At 45.1% G+C, this 12,500-nt stretch overlaps 1 protein-coding gene across 9 annotated transcripts in view; it reads left to right on the forward strand.

The window, feature by feature from the left end:
• depdc5 (DEP domain containing 5, GATOR1 subcomplex subunit) overlaps positions 1 to 12,500 on the forward strand; it is a 34,373-nt gene that overhangs the window by 10,702 nt on the left and 11,171 nt on the right. For 6 of the 9 annotated variants that reach the window (XR_012986779.1, XM_076284098.1, XM_076284099.1 and 3 more), the window contains exons 23-34: positions 645 to 780; positions 2,910 to 3,004; positions 3,256 to 3,315; positions 5,854 to 6,037; positions 8,010 to 8,173; positions 8,409 to 8,529; positions 9,066 to 9,233; positions 9,569 to 9,785; positions 10,364 to 10,497; positions 10,779 to 10,896; positions 11,633 to 11,695; positions 12,199 to 12,332. Coding sequence is in view for 8 of the 9 variants with exons in the window: in XM_076284098.1 (XP_076140213.1) it covers positions 645 to 780; positions 2,910 to 3,004; positions 3,256 to 3,315; positions 5,854 to 6,037; positions 8,010 to 8,173; positions 8,409 to 8,529; positions 9,066 to 9,233; positions 9,569 to 9,785; positions 10,364 to 10,497; positions 10,779 to 10,896; positions 11,633 to 11,695; positions 12,199 to 12,332 (1,594 nt within the window). In the remaining variant the exon portion in view is untranslated. Of the gene's footprint in view, positions 1 to 644; positions 781 to 2,909; positions 3,005 to 3,255; positions 3,316 to 3,570; positions 5,545 to 5,853; positions 6,038 to 8,009; positions 8,174 to 8,408; positions 8,530 to 9,065; positions 9,234 to 9,568; positions 9,786 to 10,363; positions 10,498 to 10,778; positions 10,897 to 11,632; positions 11,696 to 12,198; positions 12,333 to 12,500 lie in introns of those variants that run through there. The other 3 variants (XM_076284100.1, XM_076284103.1, XM_076284105.1) reach the window with 3 other exon arrangements.

A 12,500-nucleotide genomic window follows, 5' to 3' on the forward strand; every position in this document is an offset into this window, starting at 1 on the left:
CATATGCATACACACACACACACACACACACACACACACACACACACAAACACACCACACAATTAATCACACAAACACATAGACACATACACATTTACAGCTTCACTAATATATATAAACAAACAGAATGGCATACACATGCCAATCGCCATGCAGTGCTACAGTGATCTGAGCCACATGTTAAAGGAAGAACACGAGCACACACATACACACACATACGCACACACACACACACACACACACGCATGCACGCACGCACACATACTTCTCCCAAAGCAAAACAGTTCTCTTAAATAATGAAAAGCCACTGAATTGAACAGCACATAAATTGAAATATTTAGCTCCCTGCTGATCCTTGGGAGTTGGGCCTTTTCAAGCAGGGCTAAGTATGAAGCTAAGTATGAAGCTAGTGGTAGCTTTTTCATAACTGAATGTTTGTTAGACTCGCAAGGAGTATCAGGAGTACAGTAGCATGGCTCATGTTAAATTCAATAGAGAACAATGAGTTCTGGCAGTAAGAGAAGCGTCTGGCAGACCCCTGTGATTAATTATGCACTCTGAATCTTACGAGGACCTTTTTGTACGATCCTCTGCGAGTGATGGGCCTCCTATTCTCCGATGTTCTGCTGTGTTCCCTGTCGCAGGCCCATCAGGAGAACCCATCCAGATCCACCACCAGACGCGGCAGAACATGGTGGAACTGCAAGGCAGCGAGCAGAGAGACCCCGCCCACACCTCTGCAGAGCTGCTGGAGCTGGCCTATCACGAGGCCACTGGCAGGTGAGACACACCCACATAAGGGGAGGGGTTTGGGTGATGTCATTAGATGACCACTGGAGCAGAGCCCGTCTACGGAGAGCCTTGGCACTTCCTATTAAGCCTCATTGTATCGACATTGGTTGCAGTTCCATTAGAATTCCACTGGGGGTGATCGCGGGCAATGGCAGGTTGAATGGGGGTCTATGGAGCTAGACGGCTAAATGTATCTCTTTCACCTGCTTGTCGTGGAAGAATCGTAGATTTTATTGTAGTTTATGCAAGTTCAATATAGATTTTAGATCTAAAGTTGAATGAACGAGTACTTATGTCCTTTTCATTTCTTACAGGTTGGGTCGTTGTTGCCCATATCACGCTAGCATTGTGCTAATGAATGACCTCATTGACATATTTGAAAGGCTTTTTAGAAGACTTACGTGACTTATGCCCTCAAGTGGAATCTGAGCAGGAACTGCAACCAGTCCAGAAACCGGAAGTAATCAGACAGTGCCAATTCTCTTCCTATTAGACATTCTCTGACTGGAGTGCACTGTTTGCCTAGGTCAGGGGTCGGCCACCTTTTTTGCCTGGAGAGAGCCACTTTTACCAAATTTATTTTTTTTTAATCTCAGAAGAGCCACATAAAGACGGTTACAAGGAAAAGTTTGGATATTTAACGTACAGTTACTTTCATTCAACAGAGGATTTTTTAATACATTTTCTACTAGTTTTAAAAGTAATGTGCAAGTAACTTGAAATGTAAAGTGGAATGACAGAAGTATAGGCCTTAGGCTTCCCATGTAGGCTAAATACCACCCCCTATTTTCCCAGTGTCCTTTGGTATGCAAAGTAACATCATAGTTCACAACACAAAACTCAATTTTCATTGACATGTCATTGGCAAAATTGAACATTAGGCCTACCAGAGATTAGATTTGGTGATGGCCTTGGAGTCTGGCTGGCTCATATTCAGTGAGGTGAAGTTTCATGCAAGAATTGAGGCTGTCATCATTTAAGGGCAACTCCACGCAAAACTGTCATATATCCATAACGCCAACTAAATAGCCTACCATGGCATTGTGTTGGCGTTATGGATGTGACTGTTTTACACAGAATTGCCCTTACACGTGAGCGCAGGTTTGTCTTTATATTTTTCATATGCGAGAAAGATTTCTCACTGCAAGTGGAATAGGGTCAACACAGCAATAGCCTAGGCTACTGACTCGTTGCAGTGTGCGATATAACGGGCAGTTCATTTCGCGTTTTCAGAATCAGTCTTCGGATGGAAACTTTCCCATTTCAGCCCGCTTGTGTTCGCTCTCGCAAGCTGTGGTCGCTGACGTTTCCTTTTTGACATTTTCCTTATCTAGCCTACAGCAAGCGCATACATCAACAATAACAATTAAAGACAAGTGTTCTCGTTGACTGAAATGGAGGGAAATTGGTGATTTTGTTTGATATTGACATGGCAACGAACCGCGAATGTAACAATACAGCAGGCTACGGTTACGGAGTCAAGTGAGGTGGGAAGTTATATAAATTACTCAGATAGACCTACGAACTAAAATAAAATACATTATTTTAATTAAATAGGCCTAGGCCTACTCATTATTATTTTCAAAAGCTGAGCCGCATCAGAGGGATCAAAGAGCCGCGGGTTGCCGACCCCTGGCCTAGGTCTAAACATGTGTCTTGTATTTACAGTTACCAGTGGGTATTATGATATATGGATCATGTTAAATTACATTTACATAACATTAAATTACATTTACTATTTACGTTTACTACTGGTGGTAGTGTATTGGTTAAGAAGCTGGGCTAGCGTGCAGTAGCCTGAAAGTTTGTGGGTTCAGTTCCCGACTTCCACCGTTGTGCCCTTGAGCAAGGTACTACTACAATATAATACTATAATGTTACATCTGGAAATATTGCCACTTTCAGATGTCTCCATAAATATATTCTGAAATACATCTGTGTTTGCAGGGTAGTGTAATGTGTGCTAACCAGTGTATTTATGAGGGTTGCAGATAAAGGAATATTGCTTAGGAACTAATCATGATAATCTGGTTGTGTGTGTGTGTGTGTGTGTTGTGTGTTGTGTGCGTGTGTGTGTGTGTGTGTGTGTGTGTGTGTGTGTGTGTGTGTGTGTCCAGGAGAACAGCTTCTCGTCATGGTGGAGAGAATGGCCTTTACATCAGCGGAGGGATAGAGGAGTTCTCTGGCAGCCCCTCCAGCAGCAACAGCACTGGTACACACACACACACACTCACAGACTCATAAATATACATATATACATTTACCCATAATTTGTGACACACAAACACAAACTCATGGATACTAAACACTCACATACACAGATACACAACTCTCTCTCTCTCTTTCACACACACACACACACACACACACACGCACACACACACACACACACACACACACACACACACACACACACTGTTTCCACATTGACCCATGAACTAATGTTATTCCCATGGCCAACAGGAACACCTGTTAATCGTGGATCCTCATTCGAAGACTTCTCCTCTGGTGGTCCTGACCCAAGTAGGTGTTGTCCCTGAACTGACACACACACACACACGCACACACACACATACTGTACCCATCCTCATACACTTGTGTCTAACCTCAGAGACATGAGACATGTCATGCCGTCTCACCCAACTAGCATCGTCACAGGAATGCATCACCTCATGAGTAGTGTTGCATTGTTGTCTCCTGATTCTAATCAGGTGCCATTAGCTGTGTGTGTGTGTGTGTGTGTGTGTGTTTGTGTGTGTGTGTGTTTGTGTGTGGGAGGGGGGAGTTATATTATTTTTTATAATATTTGTGTGTGTGGATTTTACTTTTCTTCCTTTTTTTGTTGAGGTGGGGGGTGGCTGGGGCATTTTGGTGTAACTCCAAAGGAGGTTCCATGATTATGGAAGCTGTTCAGATTACCTAATGGAAAAGGTGTAACCCCTCTACAGCGACTCTGGGAAACTTCTGAGGGTTCTTCCAGCTTAGAGCCGGCACATTTATTTGTCCCGACTTTACATGTGTGTTTGAAGTGTTTCTGACCCCTAAGTCGTAAGACTGACTGACTCAGTGACGGGTGAGTTCCACCTGAGATTTGGTGTAAAGTCACTCGAACACACACGCACACACACACACACACACATAAAAAGTTGTCCTGTCCTGTGCTGGCCAGCAAAGCTGAAGAACCCTTTTGGTCTGTTTCCTGAACACTGCAACTCTGCTTGTCACCATGGATACGCCCCTGATGGGCAGGGTCTCCGTCCACCAATCAGGTGTCAGCCAAGGTGAAATTATCTGTAAGTGCTAGAAGCTCTAGAATACCTTTTCGGGTGGAATCCCCCTTTCTTGGGTCTACAGATTGCAGTCAAGAGATTTTCAAACCTCCTTCACCTTCAACCCTGTCTGTTCGTGCTAGGGTTTAGAATCTTGGTAACAAGGGTAATTGAGTCTAAAGTGGTAATACACAAGGCAACCTATTGTGCAATGTTGCCAGGTAATGTTACTGACATGCAATTTGCGCACATTCCCACTAATATTTGGCAACAAATATTTATAGAACTTAAACCATCAGCGGGCGACTTGTAATGATCACCCAATCAGAACATTAGAAATCTTGTCATGTTATTGCCCTGCAACATTGTTCAAAAAGTTGACCCATGTAATATCACCATATGAATACTGAGGTTCATATCTATAGAACACTTGGATGCGCTCTATATCGACACTGGTGTTGGTTCATTCATTTCTCCCTATCTCAGTTTGGGAAGGTCTGCTCTCTTTCGTTTTCTGTCCTTTCTATATTTTGTCCACGTTTCTATGTCCATTTCTTCCTTTGCTTTTATTTCCTGCCTGTGTTTTCTTTCCTTTTTCTCTGTTCACGTCCTCTTTTGGATCGATGCTCAGTCGATACTAGCATGTTTGCGTAGCCTGCTTCCAGCCTCACTGTTTTCACATTGAATCTAGGATGTGTCTTCGGATCCTAATGTCAATCTGCCTGATAATCCTCCTCTCAATCGTAGCATGGCCATGCCTGCTCAGCTGTGTGTAATGGTCTCCCTAGCTTCTGCATATTACACGTGTGTGTGTGTGTGTGTGTTTGTGTGAGTGTGTGTGTGTGTGTGTGTGTGTGTGTGTGTGTGTGTGTGTGTGAGAGTGTGTGTGTGTGTGTGTGTGAGTGTGTGTTCGTGTGAGTGTGTGTGTGTGTGTGTGTGTGTGTGTGAGAGTGTGTGTGTGTGTGTGTGTGTGTGTGAGTGTGTGAGTGTGTGAGTGTGAGTGTGAGTGTGAGTGTGAGTGTGAGTGTGTGTGTGTGTGTGTGTGTGTGTGTGTGTGTGTGTGTTGCAGTCACGCTGGTTCAGTAGGCTCTTCCACACCCATCCAGCCCTCACGCTCACCCTCACTGTTCCGTAATCACGCCTCCACACTGCCTGCCTGTGTTCCTGTGTAACTGCTGTAATTATCTGTGAAATGCAATTACGGGAAAATATTAATTATGATAATAATAATGCTCTCCCTCTTTTTTCTCTCTTTCTCCATGTTTCCTCTCTGTCTCTCTCTCTTTATTGCCTCGTCTTTATCCCTCTCTTTCTCCCTCCCCTTTTTCTGTGTTGTGTGTGTTTGTCTCTGTGTTGGTTTGACTGTTTGACTGGAACCTTTGTTCATTTGTTTTCCCCCCACGCCTTTCATTCTGTCTATCACTCTTTTATTTTCTCTACTTCTTTCTCTCTTTCTTTCTTCAATCCCTCTTCTTGTCATGTTGTACCATTGCTGTCCTGTGGCTGAGTGACTGTGCTTTTTGTATCGGCCATTTTTTTCTGTGTGTGTGTGTGTGTGCTGTTTTGTTTTGGTTTTGTGTATTTGGGCTTGTGTTTTTGTTTTTTTGGGGTCTGTGTGTGTGTGTGTGTGTGTGTGTGTGTGTGTGTGTGTGTGTGTGTGTCTATTCTGGGGTTCTCCGTGTGTGTCTGTGTGTGTGTGTGTGTGTGTGCGCGCATGTGTTGGTCTCCGTGTGTGTGTGTGTGTTTCTCTCTTGGGCTCTCCGTGTGTGTGTGTGTGTGTGTGTGTGTGAAGCCCTCCTGCTGTCTGCCCCCCCGACAGTGCCCAGTTTCTGCTGCACGGTGGGGGTGGACTGGAAGTCCCTGACCACACCCGCCTGCCTCCCCCTCACCACCGACTACTTCCCCGACAAACAGTCACTCCAGAACGACTATACCGAGGGCTGCTACGACCTGCTACCCCACACAGACCTGGACAGGTATATGCACACACACACCCACACAGACACCACACACACACACCGACACCACACACACACACACACACAGACACCACACACAGCTGTGACCTACTGGTTAGGGCCTCGGGCTTGGAACCGAAGGGTTGCCGGATCGATCCCCGACCAGTAGGAAAAATTTGGGGCGGGGGATGTGATTGAGCACTGCTCTCCCATGCCCAAATCCACGGCTGAAGTGCCCTTGAGCAAGGCACCTAACCCCTCACTGCTCCCTGAGTGCCACTGTAGCAAGGCAGCTCACTGCTCCGGGTTAGTGTGCTTCACTGTGTGTTCACTAAGGGTGTCACGATTTCGATTTTATATCGAAATCGTTCGAAATTACATCTCAATCTCGAACTTCGAATTTAAAAGTAGAATCGACGATGCAGCCACACCCCCAATGTCACATCCAGCATATATGCCAAGACGCACAAACGCACGTGCTGAACTGCAGCATCAACACTCCTCTAATTTTAGGCTGCAGCCATTTAAAATATACACATCAACCTACCGAAATCAAAGCCCCTCTTGCTACTTTGAAATCACCGGTGTGGAAGTACTCGTTCATTCACGTCAATTAAAACTAACTTACCCTACTCAACTTAGCAAGTGAAAAGATGATCTAGTTACAGTCCAAAGTTACTTTAAGGCTTAAAATGCACATTGATAAGTATCCATGAACACTAACCTTGGGTCTCTTCGAAGTGTGCTGAAACGATCAAATTATAATTCTGTGTTGTTTCATTTCACTATGTTCACGTCTCTGTTTTAGCCTAATGTTGGTTCTGTTTACATTACAACCTCGCAGTTGGAACGGTTTCAAAATAAAAAGCGGTTTCAAAATAAAAGCCCCCCGAAACAGAAAAGGAAAAGGCCAAAAAGAGTAAATAACATAAGGAATGCATTAATAGTAATGTTGAAAAAAAGATCGAAAATCGAATCGAATCGTGACTTTAAAATCGAAAATTGCATCGAATCGAGGATTTGGAGAATCGTGACACCCCTAGTGTTCACTGTGTGCACTGTGATCCACTAATTCACGGACGGGATAAATGCAGAGACCAAATTCCTTGTGTACGCAAGTGTTCTTGGCCTGGAAACATGATTTACATTTACATTACACCGACACCGTACAGGCACATGCCTCCATAGGCACACATACAGAGACACACACTTGGACAGATGCACACACTCATAAGAACACCCTTACAATGCAAACACCTGAACAGACACCACACACACACACACACACACACACACACACACACACACACACACACACACACACACACACTAGAATTTCTCCTTGGGGATCAATAAAGTATCTATCTATCTATCTATCTATCTATCTACACACACACACACACACACTCACACTCACAATGCAAACACCTGAACAGACACCACACACACACACACACACACACACACACACACACACACACACACACACTCACAATGTAAACACCTGAACAGACACCACACACACACTCACAATGCAAACACCTGAACAGACACCACACACACACACACACACACACACACACACACACACACACACCCTCACAATGTATGACAGGTATGTCTCCAAAGATCTGTACAGCACAAGTACAGTACAAGCGCACACCTGAACAGGTTCACACACACATATCCAGTACAAACACACACTTACAAAGAAACACACACACTTCAACAGGTACGCACACATATCCAGTACAAGCACACACTTACAAAGAAACACACACACACACCTGAACAGGTGCCTGCACATAACAAGTACAAGCACACACTTACAAAGACATGCGCACACCTGAACAGATACACATGCATGTACAATACAAGCAACACATGTATACAAAGACACACATTGCACACCCATAAACACATTGGCATCTACATGTGCTGTGAATGGTGTTTGCGTGTGCTGTTGCCCTCCTGTGGTGGTGTTGTGCAGGCGTGATGAGGACGCTCCAGCGATGTCGGCGCCTCGAGTGTTTGAGGAGTTCATCTGTCAGAGACTCATGCAGGGCTACCAGATCATCGTCCAACCAAACGCCAGGAAGCAGGCTCCGCCTTCATCTGCCCCGCCCCTCAGCAGCAGCCCACTCTACTCTAGAGGTCACCTGAGCTTTCAAGCATACACACACACACACACACACACACACACACAAATACAAATACAGAAACACACACATAGAACCACACACAAAGTCACCTGAAATAGACAGGATTGTGCAAAATAACAGATGATACAGATAAGCAGATGATAGTCTAGTCTGTCAGTCATTTAGTGCTGAGAATCTGTGTGTGTATGTGTGTGTGCGCGCATGTGTGTATGTGTGTGTGTTCTTAGGTCTGGTGTCTCGGCGTAGGCCAGAGGAGGAGGAGAGTGTGTACTGGCTCAGCATGGGCCGCACATTCCACAAAGTCTGCCTGAAGGACAAGATCATCACCGTCACACGCTACCTGCCCAAGTCAGTTTAGCACACACATCATCATTAAGACTCGCTACCTGCCCAAGCCAGTTTAGCATGCAGATCATCACATCACTGTCACATGCTACCTGCCCAAGTCAGTTTAGTACACAGATCATTACTGTCACATGCTACCTGCCCAAGCCAGTTTAGCACACAGATCATTACTGTCACATGCTACCTGCTCAAGTCAGTTTAGTACACAGATCAACACTGTCAGACACTACGTTCCCAAGCCAGTTTAGCACACCATGGCTTCTATTCGCTGAACAAACTCCTTATTGATAGTCTCACTTCTGTCCAGCCGGTGGAACCTCTGGCATGTCGTATAAAGGTGTTTTTTTCTGATCACAGGACAGCTGGGTTATTTTTGCACAAGATAAGGTCATACTTTTATGACTCCCTTACTATTAGCAGAAGGATGCAGATGTTCTATATTCTTCTGAAAACATATACATTTTAAAACCTTTTCGTCATCGGCATACTTATTGCTCAGCGCCACTTCTTTTGTTGGGTTTGTGGGGGATTGTGGGTAGGTACCCGTACGAGTCGGCACAGATCCAGTACAGCTACAGTCTGTGCCCGCCTCACACTGAGGCCCATTTCCTGTCCTGCTGGGTGGAGTTCAGTCACGAGAGGCTGGAGGAGTACAAGTGGAACTACCTGGACCAATACATCTGCTCAGCCGGCTCCGAGGACTTCAGGTAGATGGACAGAGCTACAGTACCTGATTACCAACCTGGTTTTTATACTGCACTTCTTTATGCTTTATGTTTATATTTTGTACATGGTTGTGTTCTGATTGTTGTTGTCTTGTTGTCCTGTATGTAATCGAACAATCTAAGTGCCTATTTGTCATACCAATAATCGCCTCCTATCATGGATATTAGAGTTTTTTGTGCATTCCATGCTAGTGCTACTACCGGTAAATACAAACAACACATCTCTCTCTCTGTTTATATTTATTTGGTGTGCTTTTACCTGTGACTATTTAAATTGAGTTTGCTGTGCCTTTGACTTCTATTCTCTGTGCTTCCAGTCTGATTGACTCGTTAAAGTTCTGGCGCACACGCTTCCTACTGCTCCCAGCCGGAGGAGGGGCGAGGCGTGTTGCGGACAGTGATGGCCGATGGGATGTGTACGGCGAGGGTTTCGGGGTGCCGGGTTCTGATTGGGCACCGCTGGATGGCTTCATCCGCTTTGTGGAGGGGCTGAACCGCATTCGCCGCCGACACCGCTCCGACCGGATCATCAGGGTAAGGGTGAAACTAAAAATGACGACTTGGGATTTTATGCTTTTAATTTGATAGGACAGGAAAGAGAGTGACAGGAAGCAAGTGGGAGAGAGAGATGTCATGGGATCGGGAAATGACCAGTCGGACTCAAACGCAGGGCCCATGGGCATGCGGACCCACATGTGGTACGGATGCTGTTGTCAGTTGTGCTACAGTGCCCCCCCAGGACTTATTTTTATGCTCATGACTTATTTCTATGTTCTTGACCTGACTCTTATCTGGTTTATCGGTGTAGTGTGTTTTGGTTAAAGAAAAGTAAGGAAGATATGTAGCTTGTGCCGCTTGGTTTAAAGTTCTGAATGTGGGTATTATGAAAAGGTTGTATGGTATAACATTGGAGTTCAACTGCACAAGTGCTCCCTGTGATTGCCACTAGTCATCGTTGTCAACGTTGCTAGCATTTCCTAGTTTTTTGAGTACATAAATGCTATGATAATAACAATAATAATGCATTTATCTGATGTACTAATACATATACATATTGATGCTTACATCATGAAATTGCCTTTCTTTGTGACCTCTCTCTCTTCTGTTGACAGAAAGGAGGAGCCATGAAGGGCTTGCAGGTGACCGGCCCTCTCTCTCCCTACCCCCCTGAGCCCATAGCGCCCCCTCTGGGAAAGAAGGGAACATCGGCTCTCTCAGCACTGCTGGAATTGGATCAGACCCAAAAGTAAGTGCTCGAAAGGTTACTGGACCGAATGCATAGTTCTCTTCCAGTTATGCATGCAGTATGACCAAATGTAGTTCTTTCCAGCTCCTTATTACACCTCTAGAGCTTATCTAGCAGGAAATACCACACATTTTTTTTTTTTTGTGTGGGTTATGCCATAGTAAATTGAAATGATGTTGCAATCATCGGATGGCCTGATGTCTAACCCACACTGTCCATTCAGCGTAGCTGCACATGGACTCTGATGATGACAATGACGATGATGCGTTTCCTGTCTGCAGGACTCTTGAGGAGCAGCAGCAGCAGCAAGCTGCCCAACATGGTGGCAAGGCGGCCGGGCCCCTCAGTGAAGCCTCCACCGGGGCCATGGCAACCACCTATGTCGACAGCCCCCGAAAGGTGAGATGATGGCCCTCTCCTGGTGGGTGAGAAGGCAGACAGGTGATCTTTCTCTCTCTTTCTCTCTCTCTTTTTCTCTCTCTCTTTGTCTATCTCTCTGTATATCTCTCCGTCTATCTCTCTCTCTCTCTCTCTGTATGTATGTATCTCATCTCGTGTCTATATATGTGTATGTATGTGTGTGCGTGGATTGGTTACTGTATAATAGAGTTTGTGGTGAATCTCAGATGGTTGAGTGAATATGTGTGTGTGTGTGTGTGTGTGTGTGTTTGTGTGTGTGTGTGTGTGTGTGTGTGTGTGTGTGTGTGTGTGTGTATGTGTGTGTGTGTTTGTGTGTGTGTACTTCTGTAATTGGGTGCTGGGTGCCTATGTGTGTGCTGACTTTGCTGCTCTTCACAGGTAAACACGATTGTACAGGAATCGGTTACCTTTGAGGGGAATTCACTCAAGTAATCTAGCATCATTGTTTAATTAAACCTGAGCAGATTGCTTGACTGAATCGCTATGTGGTGGTGTAATTCAAGGGATTTTTTTTATTCAAACCAAAACATGTCTGCAATTGTCTGTTGTCAGCGTGACCTACCTCTTTATGGTGCTGGCTTTGTATTCTCCTCTCTTCCTCTTGGTTTCTCTACATCCCTCTCTCTTTTTCACCTCCATCTTTGTCCTTCTCATTTCTCCTCTCTCTTGTCTTCTGCTCTTTTCCCCTCCTTCCTCTCGTCTTCCACGCTGACAGGACGCCGGCTTCCTTCTGGATTTTATCCGGAGCCCTCGCTCCTCATACATCTATCACTCTCAGGTCAGTTCTGCCCTCTGATCACCAGAGGGCGCCACAGGCAGGGCTGCATTGGTGTGTTCCCCTGTCAAGTAGAGTAGCAGAGGTAGCCCTGGCAACCATACAGCCATGGTTACCACTCACCCATTGGTCATGATCTGTTCCCTACTGTATGTCTGTTAATCCTGTGTGTGTCTCTGTCTCTCACTGTCCATGTGGAATTGTGGGTGTTTGCTTGTGTCTGAGCTTGCATGCTAAAACCTTTCACACCAGGTAGCTAACTATAAGTGTGTGTGTGTGTGTGTGTGTTTAACCTTCCACACTGTATGCTGTGTCAAAACTAATCACACTGTAATGGCATATCCTCATGTATGAATTATATATTAAATGTTTATATTGGTGCATCCTCATACATTAATTATACATTAAGTCTGTGTATTCTATGAATAAGAAAGTTGTTTTCCTTTTTGAATGCTTCGCTCATGATGTGAAGTGCTCTTGTCACATTCCTTTATTGGCTGCTACAGATTTCAGCTGACCAACCAGCAGCCAGTGTGGCTGAGTCTGGGCTAACTGACAAAGCAGCCAGCCAGTCAGCTGCTGCAGGTGTTGGTACTCAGTCCAGTGGAGACGCAGCCTCTGGAGTTTCCACGGAAACCAGGTGAGCGAATCCCACTTATCTTGGAAACATCCATCTCCAGGGATTTCCCAAGCCTTAGGTCATAGAGGCCTACTCTCTTAGAGATTTAGCTGTAACTTGCTTCTTGCATCCTGCTTTGATATTTAGATTGTGACTAATTTTAGTTGGCTGATCCTTGATGACGACAAT

This window comes from Alosa pseudoharengus, unplaced genomic scaffold, assembly GCF_046254945.1.
Source record: "Alosa pseudoharengus isolate Yale_2024_CS ecotype anadromous, Long Island Sound unplaced genomic scaffold, YU_APseudo_1.1 YU_APseudo_1.1_scf_14, whole genome shotgun sequence".
NCBI classification, from domain to species: Eukaryota; Metazoa; Chordata; class Actinopteri; order Clupeiformes; family Clupeidae; genus Alosa; species Alosa pseudoharengus.